Below are 16,303 nucleotides of genomic sequence, written 5' to 3'. Positions count from 1 at the left end.
ATTGCAACGTATATTATTGTTTTCTCATAACAATGTATTACTCTTGTACTCTTTTCTTTCTCCAGGGATTATTTCCCTAAATAATTGACGCACCAATCAGATGAATAGGCTAAGATATATTTGTAGTAGAAAAATATATAGGTGGGGTTGTACTTATTTTATTCACAGTCTTTTCTTACTTAGTAATAGCGATACTGTATATCTTCAGTAAAGCTTATCAGTCTTATATGTAATACATTTGTAGCTTATTAATAAAGGAACCATCTAGTACGAATAATCGAAACTAATTTCACTACAAACTTGGGCATTTTCCCACCGATGGCGCCATTAACCTAAAACTACCCAAAACCCAGTGACCTGTACTAATCTAGATTTAGGAAAAATGTAGGAAAAAAGTTATTTGTCGTTTCTGTTGATAAATTGAAATGTCATTTCGGGCCTGTGTTCGTACAATATCGTGATTTATCACAACCTTGCCATTTATGCAACCACGCAATCCCGATTATCAGAGCTGCACAGGGAATTAACAGCCTAATTCCAATTATTTACATTAGTGATTACTCTGCGAACGTAGTGTATCAGTTCGTCGATATGTGCTTTTAGGATTGAGTTCCTAACTTTATAAAGGGCTCTCCTTACAAAAATGCAAGTATTTAATTTATACCAGACTCGTTTTGATACACGAATTCACGTAGTACATAGAGACAGGAGTGGATAACGGAAAACCTAACCTAAGTTTTGGAGCTTCAAATCTAAATAAATGCCACTTAAATACTTTAAGTGAATTAATTATTATACAGAGTCTCTATTCCTCACGTGCTATCGAAATAAAATTTTGTCCATCATCGTTTTGATGTATTATATTGACTTAACTTACATTTGCTTTCATTGTAGGTTATCGTAGGATATTTATAGTATAATCTTTATTTGTATTGTATCAAACCTCGATAACAATGAACTCCACAAAAACAACAGAGAAGCCACCATTGAAATACACCTGTATACTCGTGCTACAACAGAAAGCTAAAGTAATTTACAGAAAACCATCGATTGTTTATGGCAAGCTACCTGAAATATATAAGCTAGCCGAAACCTACAGAGCAAAAGGAGATGAGGAGGCCGAGTACATCATGTTGCAGAGATGGGTGAACACCATCAATTGGTTGAGATGTACGCCGGAGTATAGAAACGACAAAATGTTAAAGAATGCGCATATCAATAATCAGGTGGGAAGTGGCGTATGTTTTATTAAACTTATCGTTCACAGATGAAGGTATTCCGAATGTAAAGTTCTGAAGGCACTATGCGTTTTAATGCGGGACGTCGAGCGTTAGCCAATGAAGTATATATAAACATTTGTATTGTAGATGAGCGAAGTAAAAAAAATACTTGCAGACTTGAATCAAAGGTTAGACACTCAATACAAGCAGCTAATGAAAGAGAAACTATCAAAGATCAAAAGCGTCGAGAAAATGGACGTGGACGATGAAGTCAGTAATGATTCCTATATGGCTCTAGTTGATGGTCCTATAAACTTGCCAGAAACACCGACCAGGGACCCGTTAGTTGGCGACAACGAAGAAATTATAAACTGCAATCAACTATATCAATTGGTACAGGATGTGTACAATAGATATTTGATCATCGATATTAGATCGAAAACTGAATACACCAATTCTAGAATATTGTCTTATAAATGCATGAACATTCCTAGTAGCGAGATAAAACCTGGGTGAGTAAATAATGTTTTTGACGATAAGACGTTCTATAATAAGACCATTCTATTTTCCAATTTTAGTCGAACGTCTATGCATTTACAAAACTATGTCAGTAGAGATCCGATCGCTGTGGAACTATTTAGATGTAGAGGACAGCAATACGTCGACATTACAATTTTACTCGATTGGAACACGTCGAGTAAAACGTTAACATCTGACAACCCTCTGAACACGTTACGTAACATTTTAGAAAATTGGGACCCTGGTGTAAAACACAAGAAAATCACAATTTTAGATGGCGGTTACGCGGAATGGCTAACTCGTTATCCAGCATTTACTACGAATCCTATTATCGCGGAGCCTGCCTCGAATAACGTTTCAAAGGAGATACTCGACGACATAGAATACCCTGATTGGATACATTCAGACGACAAAGACAGTATTAGTAAAACACGCGAAAATAAATCGAACAGTACGAAGCCTGTAAATAAGGACGTATCATCGAACGTGAACGTTCTGAGCGACAAAATACTCTTCAAACATGCGGACTCGGAACTGAGCAACAATACTTCATCGCGAGCCAACAATATCAAAAACGTTTCTATAAATCTAGAAAGAATTCCTATAGACGTTACGACGAGAAAGTATAATGATAATTCGTTGAAACTTCAACATAAAAAACTATTAAACACGATAAAGAAAACAGATATACCCGCGAAACCGATTGTCGATCGTAGTAACAAACCAGTTACTTTGGACACGGGCCCTTCCAATTCACAGGCGGTCTTGAAACTGATGAGGCAATTGTACGAAATTGCAAAACAAAAAGAGGCGTTGGAACAAAAAGTGTTGGAACTGGAACACACTTTGTTTGTACAACACGGTGTTAACTCCATAGGTTGGAACGACGAGGAAATTCACGGTGTACTGAAGTCTCTGTGCTCGAAATTAGAAGAAAAGGTAACCAATGTACGGTGCCTTACGCTTATGTAACGGTTCACGCTTCATTGTTTTGTATGTAATTAATACGAAACTATTAATACTTTAAACTTACGTGACAGCAAAACGAATACAAGAGAGTCGAAGATGAACTCGACAAATATACGAATTCCACGAACATGGAGTCGATCAGGTATAATGCCACAGAAGAAAGTGAGAAAAGCACTCTCGAACTCAATCTCGGTACATTAAAAATGCGTATGAAAGATACGGCTACGGAACGGAAGAAACTACGAGAGTAAGTACAAAGTATATAATCAAAGGAGTGTTCAAAGTAACAAGTTGATTGACCATTTCATGTATTTGTATGTTAGCAGAAAATCTATGAAGAATGATTATAAGGAAGCATCAACAATGGAAAGTGAAAATAATGTTTTCAAGGAACCTCTCAAACCTGACAGCCCTTCGATGGGTGGTAATTTGGAACGTTCGTACTCCTCCCCTAATTTGTTACAGGTAAGATCCTCTTGATTTAAGTAATTCAATATATCACATAAGTTATAAGAAGAAAAAAACAGATTTTAAAGTTATTATTTGTTGATTGATTAGTTTATAGATCATAAAGCACCACGAGTGGACAGGTCCTCGAAGCCCCAGGTACCTTCGTACAACCAAAATGGATCTTCTGGCAGTGACTATAAAATCTCTCACCATAGTTGGGCGAATTGCGAAGAAAGAATGACACCTGTTCATGGAAGTGTCGTAAGTATTAATTCTTACTATTGTTTTACAAATTCGAACAAAAATCGGAGTCGTCCCGTGCCTGGTGAGTTCATGGTTCAAATTAGCGAAAGTCGTGCGATTCCCAGTTGTGTGACGCAGGTATGCACGTGAGGACGAAAACATTTTGCACCTGTAAGGTTTCTCAATCCAATTTCATGGAACCTTTTCGAAGAAGTAGCGTCACACGCGTCAGTATTTACCCGACTATCGTCACTGGTTACGTTAACGACCGACGACCGCTTATTCCTCTCGCGATTTCAAACCCTAACCAGTGTCCGTTTGGTGCGTGTATCGTTTGGTATAATCGTGTTTATCGTAATTTAGAATGTTTGACCGTATCCAGCCTTTCAGTATCTTGAAACATGTGAAGGAATATCACGTCTGCTATCTCATGATTAAATAAATTGTGAACGAAAAATGGTCAATTTGTCCCGAAAACTAGTACCGCGCTTTAACATTTACTATTTCAAAAAGGTATTTTTCAAATAAGGATAAACACTTGGTTAACGATACTTTATATAGTGACAAAGTATTTTCTTTGTTACGGTGATCTCTCGTTGCTGTTTTGCAGCATCCAGGTATCACTGGGTTGAAGAACTTAGGCAATTCATGTTACATGAATAGTATAATACAGTGCTTGAGTAATACAACGCAGTTAGCTAAATACTTCACTGACAATTTGTACACCGACGACTTGAACACGAATGACGACAGCACTCAGGGTCAAGTTGTCGAGGAGGTGGCGCAAGTAATCAAAGCACTCTGGCGTGGCCAGTACAAGAGCATCTCTCCTCACGATCTGAAGGTATACTACCTTTATTTACAGTCACAAAGCAGAGAAATGTGTGTGCACGTGCTAAAGTGTATTGTTATTATCAGATCGCCGTGGGGCAATACAAATTACAATTCGACAGTTACGAGCAACAAGATTCTCACGAATTTTTAACGTTTCTGTTAGATTGGATGCATAACGACTTGAAAAAGGTATGAATACATTAGCGGAATTTTATCAGAAGTGTGAAATATTCCTTTCAAGTAAAAACTAAAACAAAAGTAGATAATCGAGAGGTAGTCCCCACTATCCGAACATTAATAGACCGTGTTACATTAACAGAACTGCAAAGCGCCATTAGAAATGACAGTTGCAGAAGAAGCGTGGCATAAAGCAATGGGGTCTCAAAAGTCCATAATATCCGACCTGTTCTTTGGTCAGCTAAGATCAACCATTACTTGTAGCTTCTGCAAACAGAGTAGTACCACGTATGAGACTTTTAACAGCTTAACGACATCGTTACCTCACTCCAATCGGTGTACGTTGAGTGTAAGTCTCGGAAGTTCCTAATATCATTGAAATCCATATTTACATATAAATTATAAATCATTACCTATCGTTAGGATTGTATTTTGAGATTCGTAACTGGCCAGAAAGTAGTGGGATGGAAATGTCCAAAGTGTCAGACGCCACGAGAGGCTATGAAAAAGTTCGATTTTGTCAAACTTGCTCCCGTCATAGTGATACATTTGAATCGTTTCGCCGAGAGCGGCGGTTGGCTCGAGAAGAGGAACACCGCTGTCGATTTTCCTCTCACTGGCTTTAATTTGAAACCTTACCTGGTTATGGACGCGAATACTCCCGCGAATATGCATAGCTACAATTATAGTTTGTATGCTATGTCTAACCATTACGGAACTATGGAAGGTGGTCACTATACAGCTTTTTGTAAAAACGCTGCACAGAACAAGTAAGTGATGCTTTAATATTTTGATATTTCAGAAATGTCAATGAATGTATTTATTCCAATAGACAGTCATCGAGATTAGCTTTTATTATTAGATTTGTGCAAAAATAATTTCTGAGTTACCAAAAACGACATTAATTTTGCATAAACATCCAAATAAGAATTTCTGTGTTTACAAGTTTTGTGCTGTTATGCAGAACATAGTAAAACATAGAATATCGCTTGTCCAGGTGGTACAAATACGACGACCATACAGTCACAGAAGTTCCTGAGAGCCAAGTGAGGTCTCAAAACACCAGCGCCTATCTATTATTTTATACGTCATTCTCAAGTAACATTATTTAGTATTAATACAAAGGGCCAACGAGTCCGGCTGACATGGATAATTGATTACTTAAATAGTCGTAAATATTATGTGATTATATAGATACTAAATATTTTTTGTATGTACATTAAATATATATTATGCGATTCTACGCATATACTGTGACGGCGGTAAAGGCTTGGCCGGTGCTGGGATATTCTAGAGATATGTAAATAAATAATTAAGTAATAATTAAGCCGGAATATTATTTCGGTGATTTGTTAAAGCGGTATCACGTAGATCGACAGAAGGAAGTTAAAAATGCATCATAAAAATATCTAGCTTGTATTATACTTTGTACGGTACCCCGATAAATTTCAGTAATGTTAATTCACTCTGTACCTTTATGTGTTATTATCACTAAATTATTTGATGGTTCTTCTTTGCATTGTCAATCATGAATGCAATATGCTTTCGTTCAGCACAATGATCATTTCTCCACTTTCACTGACTTCGATATTATCTTTGTTTGCAAGCATATTGCTTTAAATCATTTCTACGATTACTTTTCGAAATCTTTAGCAACAATCACACTATTTATTTCTTATGTACTTATGTAACTTTCATTGGGTATGCATATTTTCAAAGTGCCATCACTAGTTTGCTTATTTTATATATGAAATAAAAATTTACAAGCTTATACAGTCCCGAGGGTTTATCTTTATTTACAACTTAAATACATCTTACACTAATTCTTCCGTAAATGGACAATAATTTAACGTATTTGTCCTTCGAGTCTATTTAGATGTTTACTGATATTTGCTTGATATTTCATTGCAATTGAGCATTACAGCGGTTCTACAAAATTTGTTTCATTTTTTTAATAATTTATTAACTCTTACACGATATATATTATCGCGCTGAATACCATATTATACGTATTCCTAAATAATAAATGTGGAATGTTTTGTATTTTTATAACGTTATTCGGTTTTTGTAATTTTGCAGGTATACAAGGAATTCACACACAATTTGAAATCTATACAAATTATGACAAGGCACCTATATCGAATAATGAACGTTTTATTTGTATGTGTTACTATTCCAAAGTCTATTTCAGAATAACAATGTAACATCACCTCCTCCGTGGCGGTGGTGTTTCAGTGGACGTGCAGGCTCAGTCGGGTGTGTCCAGGTTAGAAGGATAGATGTACCGAGTTGAGTGACCACATACACGGTATTTTTATATGTACACATTGGAGCTTCATTAAGGGGGGAACTTGGTTTAGAATGTTTTCCTATGAGTCTGCCTAGTTGAGTCATCTGTTTCAAATGGCAAAGGAATTTTCGAAGAAGTTTAAGTTTAGCAAACTTCTACTTTATTTTTGTTCAAGAAAAAGACCTCTTAAAAACCACTTTATTTTCAGGTTCTCCCCTTAAGTACTCTGCGTTTAACTTACTTATATGTACAAAAACCATGGATGACTCGGTATTCGAACATCAGGGTAGCTCGTGTAACTCCTACACGAGCCTTACGACCCCTGGTATCGGGCGGATAGGGTACAAGACACACTCGTTGGGACAATGGCCAAGTGTCTGTTTACGTCGCGACGAATAAGTGTTTATCTAGATAGAACTGTACCCAACTTTGGTTTATTTGAAATGAAATTGCCGTTACGACTACCGATTTGTCACTTGAATGTGGACGATCAGGGATTCGTCTTCTTCAGCGTTTAAACTTTGGCGAAATAGTTGCGCGTGCTGCCACGCGCAATCGCCTTGGCCACCGGAAACTGTTGCTGTTAGAATCAATTTAACCGAGCCCTTCAATTGGTCCGTATGATAATTCGTACAATCGTTAATAGGAAGCATTAATGATTTACTTTGAGGGGTATCATCGAAAAATGCCTGTATTTGCCAGGATATATTTGCCCCGTGAAACGTTGTCACCATAGCTCGTAAACTGAACGTGGACACGCATAAATTTGGATTTGTTACCACGAAATTCCATTTTACATGGCCTCGAGTGCTTCCCATAGAACGAGCTAGATATACCATTTTCCAATCGTTTTCCAATTTACGGAATATTCCACCTTGTTCGCTATTCACGCCATTTTGCCAACCCGTCACGGTTTCTAATATTTTACCATCGTTACTCGTCACCTTGTACGTGTCTTTAACAACGGAATAATATAATTGGAACGTTTCTCCATATTTTGATACGTCCCAAGAAAAGTTTGCCGTACTTTCCTGAAAAAAAAGCGTGATTTGTAGCTTGAACACTCGAATGGAGAACTTGAAGGAAACATCCAAGGTAATACCTGGGAAATTTCCCCTCGCGCTAATCTCCATGAGTAAGAGCCAGTAGACCTTCCTCGATAAGTTTCGCCGTCATCGTAATTCTGTTCGCCAGGTACGCGTATCAATTCCGCGAGCTCCATGAGCTCTCGTTTACGCACGTATTGCCTGCGAGAAGCGCTGTAATTAGGGGAACACTGGCGATGCTTATTCAGCGACTCGATGAGCTGCATCAAGTTCTTTTCGGTACAGAGCTTTCGTCTTTTCATTACAGCTAATTGATTACGCGTGTAACGCCAAGTAACGTCTCGTACTTCGTCCTTTGAATAAGCTATTATGTAAGTCAGTTGTTTCTTCCAACCCTTTTCGTACATCAACGGACGATCCATGACATCCTCGCACGGATCTATGTGAATCCATCTGTTCTCATTTATCGACCATACCTGAAACATCGATTTACAGTGGGTGTAGAAAGTATTCGTACGCCCGATCAATTTCCCCCAAAAAAACTATGTAAAATTATAATTTATTAACTTATTTTTTATAAACAATGACATTCTACATATTCTTGGAAATCTCTAGAATAGATAGATTACAAAAGAAATAGATATTTATGTAAGTTGCGAAATTAAGAAGAAAAAAACAATTAATCGATAGAAATGTTGAAGCAATAAGTATTCGCACAACTGTTTAATATTTAAAACTTCATTAAAAAAAAAGAAATTTACATTAATTTACAAGTATATGATACTTTTTTCGTGGGATTTCCTTTTGATTTTATAATTATTGTAACTTTTCTAAGCATTAAATTATCTAAATTATTAGTTATTCGAAATGGGATCTTTTTCCATTCCTCTATTAGAACCTTTTTTAAAAGTACTCTACTGGAAATTTGATGTTTTTTAATTCGTACTGAGCAATAAACTAATATGTTTACGTTACAAACTCTACTGTAAATAGTTCGTCATAAGAATTGTACAAATACTTATTGCTTCTATACTTTTACCCACTTATCCCATTATATTTTGTTAATTTCACAAATTATATTAACTAGTAAATGTTGTTTAGACTATATCTATCTTGGAGACTTCCGAGAATATGTAAAATATCATTGATTACAAAAAAAGAAGTTAAGAAACTACAATTTCACACAAAAGTTTTTTGGGAAATTGATCGGTGTACGAATACATTCTACACCCACTGTATGTTTTTGTTAAAACTACGTATAAATTGGAATAATAGTGTAAGGACAGCTGTTATTGCACACCTCTGTCCAAACGTGATCCGTTTTATCGCATACGAATCTCGCGTCGTAGCCCAGCGTTCGACAAAAAAGCGTGAATACGTTGACCCATTCGCCGCAACGTCCACGTCGTAAAGATAGCAAGGGTTCCGGATCAGTGTAGCGAGGAAATTTGACCAACTTGTCGCATTTCGTGCATCTGCAATGAAAAATAAATTATGAAACGACTGAATAAATGGATTATAGATTCGTGAGATGAATCAAAGATACTTGCCTGTGTATTTCTATTCGTGAACACCTAGGATCCATGGAAGGTACGACTTTATGATATTCGCAACTATTCAAACATTCAGGACACACTGGACTGTCGACCCACTTAAAGAACTTGTATGTAAACCAGTGTGAGAGCTCCATGAGAAATAAATCTCTCACGTCAAAATCAGTTTCCTTGTATCGTCTCTCAGTGCTTTTTCCTGGATTTCTTTGACTCATTTTCACTAGTCTGTAAAACAATTCAACAGAGAGGAAACAATGAAATGGAAACTTAAAGACAAATGGACAGTAAAAGAATACTTTTGTAATATCGGGGGGACCAGAAAGTAATGTCGTATCTTTTACATTAAATACAAACAAATAAATTTATAACAAGTTTTTATTTTTAATCAATTATGTAATCGCCCTTGTTATCAACAACCTTTTGTTATCTAGTGTGCAAATTTTCAATATCTGATCGATAAAAATCAACTGGTATACAATGAGCTGATATATGATAAACAAGTATTGACATTCACAGAATGACATTACTTTCTGGTCCCCCTAATATATAAATTAATACTTTTGCAATTCTCTGAATCTATTCATGGTAGCAATTTCAAGATCCGTAACAGGTATCACTCTCCTTGCTTTTGCTTGCAAATTAGGATCCTCGTATTGCAGAACATTTTGGAACTGGTGTATAATCGATGCCAGAAAAGCTTTTTCTTTAGGGTCTGATGTTTCAGGTAACAAGTAATAAGCTATCGTTTTATTGACTGTGTTTCTCTTAACAGAAGACTTTTTGGAAAGCAAGTTTTGGAGCGTTTGTAATTTCGAAATCGGTGCTTCTTGTGGTAAGATGAGAGAGTCTGCACCCTGTAGAGTAGAAGAAAAAGGATATTCAATAAGTTCATGTAACAGAAATTGGAGTATGGAGCTTAGGAGTATACAAGAAGTTCTATTCCAGTGTAACTACCTCCACGAAACCGATGTCGAACATGCATTCCATGGCTCCAGCAGCAGGCAGCAATTTTTCTACTACAGGATTATCGAGATACACTTCTCGATATTGCTTGTCATTCGGGTGGGATAATATATTCTGACATACTGTTAATAACGCGCTTTCGGCGTCGACACGCACATGGTCCTCGTTCTCCTTCAATAAATCCAGGCATCGTTGCAAATCTTTATCCATGACTTGAATGATTCAAGCCATCAAGAATGACACGTGTAAATTCACTCGAAAAATGCAGCTGACACCGAATCACAAAATCAGATGTTCTGCAGACACTCCTGTGTTACCAGGTCTTTACCAGCGTTCCTTGCGACCTACTGTTCAAGTTTTAAGTCGCAAAAGCAATGAGATATTCCGATAAGTTGCCTTCGAAGGGTAATTAATCAGTGCACTGGTACATTACCTTCCATAAGTATCGTAGAACAAAATGCAATTTAAGTCAAGGCTGTACCTTCAGAGTTAACTTTAGTTTATGTGCTTGACCACTAGGTGGTACATGGATCGCAAAATGGACGAATCTCGTGAACCCGATACCGAATGATTATCACCGTCAACAGAATTAACGCTTCTGACACGATGGACGCGATTACCTCAATTAGCTCGTGCGATACAAATAACCAAAACGAAAATATATCAAATGAACGACAAGGGTAACGATACAATTATACATCTGCTACATGTGATCTGAATAATACGAATCGGCACTTGAGTCGAAATAAATTGAAGCAGTTTCAAGATTTCTCGTTACGATGTACCAATCGAATTCTAGGTTACCGAGTTCAGGCTATCGTGGAAATATCTTCTCGGACGAATGTGGGGTATTGATCTGAGGAAAGAGATTGGAATACGCAAAATATACGTGGCGTGTCCACGATCGATTGATTTTCAATGAAAATCGTCGGTGACAAATCGTTGGAAGTTTATCCATTGCGGTGCAAGACAAATTGACGTTGCGGAGCTGGAGGACCCTCTTAGGTACATCGGTGCCTGACAAACTGGTCAAAGCCCTCTTACAACCCTCTCGGCTGCCAAATTATCGGACTCCTGTGGACAGCAAACCCATTTATACTGCCCAACCGGCCAAGACGTACTAGGACCGCAGATAAAGAGAAACGGATCGATCGAAATACCCTCAGGGGCTGTAGCTATGTTCGATTCCAGCTACAGCGCGGGCTTAGCAACCCCGAGGTACCCGAGCTAGAGAGGGCCCAGCGGGCCCCAACAGATGACGAGTAAGAGATACAGCAAACAGTATGAAAACAATCCAGGAGTCATGTAAGACGATGATAAGAAGAATGGAAATAAGCTAGATAATAAGTAAGCAATAGTGCAATAACTTTGTAGAATAAGTTACGCACTTCAAATAAACGAACGAACGATCGATCGGAACGATCCCTAGACGACAACCAAAGCAGGAACCACTTCTAACCAGCAAATTATCTGAAAAGTTAGAATGCGTTGAATTTCCGTCTAAATAAGAAGAACGAAGAACAACAGTCTGTCTCACAAGAGCGTGTCGGCTATATTTTTGTAAATATTTATATATTTGTATTAGGTTGTCCCGAAAGTTTCTTTCGCGAGTTGCACTCAATTATTTTATGTGATCGTGTTTATATAGACAATCTAATTTCGTAGATATTCATGTTGTAACAGTAATGGAGCAAAATGAATCGTGCACAATGCAGTAATGTAACATAAACCATAAACTATTGTGCATGTATTACTTATTAATAAAGCGAAAGAAACTTTTGGGACAACCTAATACAAAGTTTTATATGGGTCAAATCTACACCTAAAATACTAATACGCATTTACCTAGTAAGGTGTCCAATCTCCTCCATTAGCAATTACAGCTTGACACCATCTCGGCATGCTCTCTACTAATTTGTCAAAAATTATCTAGCGTCGACTCACGAAAGTAGTGATTGTGATTGGAGCAATACAGTGTTCAGTGATCAATCTTCGTTTTAGGCTTGGTGTCCTACTAGACATGCTTAGTCTGTCCGTGAAAAAAAAATAGTACAAAGAAGTGTGAAACACTCCATTAAAGTGCATGTTTGGAGTTGCTTTATTATATATCTTATTATATATCTTTTTATTATATATCTTATTATATATCTTCTTATATATATATATCTTCACTCACAATCTGAATGTGCAAACAGTGCTGAAGTTATATCAAAGGGGACTTCTTACATCCATGAAATGTTGGTTCAATCAAACCAAAGACCAGTGGATATTGCAAGAAGACAATGTGCATATAATTTATTGCAAGAAGACATTTATTAAATTATATGCAAGTGGACTCTAATTATCGAAGTCGCGTCTATAAAAGATGGAAAGAGGAAAACGTTATCACCGTACTATGGTGATAACGATGGTATAATGTATGGTCCATAATGAAGTACAAACTAAGAGGAAGGCGTATCACCAAAATAAGAGCAATTGTACACCATATTCGAAAGATATGGAGGTCGTTTCCAGCATCTTACCCCGAAAAATGAAAAGAAAGTATGCCGAGACGGTGTCAAGCTATAGTTGCTAATGGAGGAGAATGGTCGCCTTACTAGGTAAATGCGTATTAGTGTTTTAGGTATAGATTCGACCCATATCAAATTTTGTACAAATATTGGGTTGTCCGGAAAGTCCATGTCGATTTTTGGTAGGTGGTACAGATCTGAATATATCGAAATGGTTGAAAACAAATAACATGTATACATTCCTTAAAAGGTGGTACGGTTGTGGGACGAAATAGCACCTATATAATTCAATAAATACATGTATATATATTATATGCCTTTGAATTTTTCTTAGAAATTGGCACGAACTTTTTGGACAACCTAATATATAAACATTCACAGAGATATAGCCGACACGCTCTTATGAGACAGACTACGAAACTAAGGTGGACCATCAAGATTTCTTTAGTTAACCCTAAACGTCCGCCATTTTTACCCATCTTACCATAAGGGGTCATTCGACCTCAAGTGAATTAACGACAATCTGGTCTTCCTATCAAACTCACGAGTCAATATATACATACAATAAATTGTATCATATATCGATCTCCAAGTATCTTCAAGTTCCAGCCAGGATTCGATTCGCATTGCGATCCATGTAGCGCAAGAACCGCAGACGCAAACGCACCTTTATTTATCCCTCTAGCAGCTACCCCGTGTATAGATCGGGAATAAGTTGATCCTGGAAAAAACAAAGGCAAACGGTTAGCGATGTAACTGCTAGGCGAACGAGTGAACAGAATCGAGTCGAGTGAAGCGACGCGAGGGTAGGCCATAAACAAGTGCTTACCGCAATCTAATGCGTCTGTAATTGCTCGAGCACCAGTATCTTCCCCAACGGTCCCACTTGCTCCCGCGATTTAATTACTATGTAAATGTCGCATTCCCTAAACTGTCCGTTTCCCCCTTTCCCTCTCCCCGCGTACCCCGCCAACCACCGCCGCCGCCCCCCCTGTCCTCCCTCGCCCCCTCCCAGTCCGCGCCCCCTGCCCCTTTTCCCGCTGTCGCCCGATGTCCTTAATTACTTTATACGTTATTATAGCCCACCAACTACTGTCGACCGTACTCACTCCATCCGACATCGCCGTGCCGTTTCACTCCATTCCAGTCGGCCATATTGTTTGCCGGGCTTTAAACTCCGATCTCTTAACATTTTTTTCCCCTCCCCCTTCACCGAAAAGGTTTTCCGTATCCGATCCTGCCGTCGAATAAAAGCGTCCGCCGAGCCGCCTCGGTTTCCCTGGAAAATAAAAAAAAAAAAGATGTCGTTGCTTTTAATAACGGAAACTTCCAACCAATTTTCGGTCACAATCGTGCACTGCAACGAAACCGATCACGCCATATTGAATCGGCCATGTCGAGGAAGAACCGTTCCGCGATCTAACCTTGATCTTCGAACTTCAATCTCGATCGATGTCTTCGCGGTTATTTCGCGGTGCCCGTTGTATTCTCGCGCATTTAAAATTTCGGGTCTAGTTAATGACACAGACTGCACTGTACACTGGCCACCGGCGTACGAGACAAGAATAACGAGATACGTAATTTCGGGTGCTGGCGTTAGGGCGTTATAAAGTACGTCGCGAGACGGCCATGCGATCAAAGCGTAGTTAAGGAACGTAACACTCGAAATTGCTAAATACGTTTATAAAGATCGGAAACTAGCGCGATAAATTGTTTCTCCTCGAAAAACGAACGTCTTGTTGCACGTGGCAAGGAAACGATGGGGGGCGACCGGTGAAACGGTGATCAAAAAATCGTCGAAACATCTCGCCGGGAAGTGTCGAAATGTTCGTGGTAGAAGTTACGTTACTTTACGATTTGTAATATTTACCTACTTAATTTACGATACAATGTTAATTACAGATAGAGTTTTGTTTCAGAATAACTAGAAATGGATGGATGACGTATGTACTCGGCGCACGGAGCAGTTTATGTTATTGTTAGCTCGTATACCCCGTTCAATTAACTGATTGGAACCGGTGTTACTATTAATTCTGTCGGAAACAAATCCACGCTACCGAGTTTATTTAATAGAATTGCTCGTAGATGAAATTTTACTTAAACGATTATAGCCGTGTCTGTCGCGGAAATGAAACGGTCGGGAATAAGGGTGCGATATTCAATTAGCGACAACGATGACACATAGTTGTCTCCGTTCGATGCTAAATGAAGCTGAAAGTACCCTGGGGGATGACCAGCTGTTAGCCTAACTCGTCGTCAAGTGCTGGACGAATATTCTTTACTCGGAAATGATTGGCCTCGTTTCGATCAACGTTACGTATTTTTCATCGTGATCTTCTTTATCGTGCTCCGCCAGCATCCAGGAAAAATAACAACGCTCGTCGCCGTTTAAAGTACACCCCAAAAACGAGGAACAAGTTTCCCTCGAGGCAGCGAAACGAGAAGCGAAGAGAGAGTGATTCTCGGAAACGTGCACCCCCTCCAAGGAATCCAGTCCTCTGTTTTGATAGTAAATCGTGGCCGGTACAATGATCACGAGCGACGTCTTCTGGCAAAGCTGTTCCAGATACACTCGCGTTAGTTTCCCTTTCGTCTGTGACTTCGCTTTTCAAATAAATATTTCAATCTGTTTGCACAAGGCGAAAAGAGGGGGCTGAGGGTTGCGCACCGTCAAAGGTACAGGGGGGGAGAGGGGGTCGAGCTTATTGTTAGTCCAATTTGGCACCCTACCAGTCGCCAGGCCGCGGGGATACGTTTCGGCCAACAGACGTACGCGAAGTCAATAAATAGAAGTGTGCTAGTTGTAACGATAATAAAAACCATTGGATCCCGGGGACTGTGCGAACCGTCTCCGAAAGTTCGAATCGTGTAATCCGCTTTTAATAACGTTGGGCTGAAATTAGTTACGCGCTGTCGGGGGATAATTGTTCGAAACTGAGTTAGTTCTGCAGCTGAAACGCACGTGATGCGCTCATAATGGGAATGTTTAATTGGGGAGGGGGCTACGGGGGAAGGGGGGTACCCCTGTCATCTTACACGTGACTTCGAGATATTGTTCAAAACGAATTCGTTTACTAAATTCCAGAGATACGTGTGTCTTGAGAAATTTGTTTTTGCTAATATTTGTCAAATATTCGAGAAATATTTTTGAGATACCTCTCAATTTCGTCCGTCGTCATCGACGAAAGTTTAACGACCTGCCTCCGTTCCCAACGAGTGACGCTGCACCTTTTTTTTTCCAGCGTTGATTCGTCGTGGTTTACGGAACACTGATCAGACATCAATCGTCCATGTCCACAAGGGGTGCCAGAAACGTTTAGCTACCGCAAATAAAACGGTAATGAAGACGTATTAATGTTTTTCGAGTATCTTCGATCCGGGTGGGTGCTAAAAAAATGTTCCGCGATGAAGAATGCCGGAAATTTAATAAAAGAAGAACGTAGGTGTATCGCGAGAGAGTGTGAAACGTGTAGAAAATTCAGAAATTGGGTAGACCCGTGAATATCTGCCCGAGCAAGATAAGGTCAGG

At 38.7% G+C, this 16,303-nt stretch overlaps 2 protein-coding genes across 4 annotated transcripts; one reads left to right on the top strand and one right to left on the bottom strand.

Moving 5' to 3' along the window:
* The first annotated feature begins 333 nt into the window (after positions 1–333).
* On the top strand, positions 334–6,183 carry LOC128880099 (ubiquitin carboxyl-terminal hydrolase 8-like). Of its 3 annotated transcripts, none has more exons than XM_054129806.1 (12): positions 334–645; positions 895–1,226; positions 1,368–1,732; positions 1,799–2,678; positions 2,780–2,955; positions 3,035–3,173; positions 3,267–3,419; positions 4,012–4,245; positions 4,320–4,424; positions 4,555–4,761; positions 4,836–5,182; positions 5,410–6,183. In XM_054129806.1, exons 2-12 carry the CDS (start codon positions 954–956, stop codon positions 5,522–5,524), a joined length of 2,994 nt encoding a protein of 997 aa, XP_053985781.1. In that variant the 5' UTR covers positions 334–645; positions 895–953; the 3' UTR covers positions 5,525–6,183. The 3 variants fall into 3 exon arrangements, with proteins under 3 accessions (XP_053985781.1, XP_053985780.1, XP_053985782.1); XM_054129805.1 differs by having other exon boundaries at positions 335–645; positions 3,032–3,173; XM_054129807.1 differs by lacking the exon at positions 334–645 and having other exon boundaries at positions 1,131–1,273; positions 3,032–3,173.
* Positions 6,184–6,323: 140 nt separating this feature from the next.
* Positions 6,324–10,623, bottom strand: LOC128880102 (peptide-N(4)-(N-acetyl-beta-glucosaminyl)asparagine amidase). Its single transcript, XM_054129811.1, has 6 exons — positions 10,256–10,623; positions 9,860–10,155; positions 9,299–9,526; positions 9,049–9,223; positions 7,805–8,224; positions 6,324–7,733 (listed from the first exon to the last, which is right to left on the bottom strand). The coding sequence occupies exons 1-6, from the start codon at positions 10,472–10,474 to the stop codon at positions 7,164–7,166; spliced, it is 1,908 nt and encodes a 635-aa protein (XP_053985786.1). The 5' UTR covers positions 10,475–10,623; the 3' UTR covers positions 6,324–7,163.
* Positions 10,624–16,303: the final 5,680 nt, after the last annotated feature.

The sequence above is a fragment of the Hylaeus volcanicus genome, chromosome 7 (assembly GCF_026283585.1).
Source record: "Hylaeus volcanicus isolate JK05 chromosome 7, UHH_iyHylVolc1.0_haploid, whole genome shotgun sequence".
NCBI classification, from domain to species: domain Eukaryota; kingdom Metazoa; phylum Arthropoda; class Insecta; order Hymenoptera; family Colletidae; genus Hylaeus; species Hylaeus volcanicus.
This window is presented reverse-complemented; position numbering and strand designations above follow the sequence as displayed.

Coding starts and splice junctions, on each gene's coding strand:
- LOC128880099 (XM_054129805.1), top strand. CDS start 954: ATGAACTCCACAAAAACAACAGAGAAGCCACCATTGAAATACACCTGT. Junction 2,679..2,779: donor GCTCGAAATTAGAAGAAAAG/GTAACCAATGTA, acceptor CTTACGTGACAG/CAAAACGAATACAAGAGAGT. Junction 5,183..5,409: donor AAAAACGCTGCACAGAACAA/GTAAGTGATGCT, acceptor TCGCTTGTCCAG/GTGGTACAAATACGACGACC.
- LOC128880102 (XM_054129811.1), bottom strand. CDS start 10,474: ATGGATAAAGATTTGCAACGATGCCTGGATTTATTGAAGGAGAACGAG. Junction 9,527..9,859: donor AGATTCAGAGAATTGCAAAA/GTATTAATTTAT, acceptor ATTGTTTTACAG/ACTAGTGAAAATGAGTCAAA. Junction 8,225..9,048: donor CGGATCACGTTTGGACAGAG/GTGTGCAATAAC, acceptor TCGATGTTTCAG/GTATGGTCGATAAATGAGAA.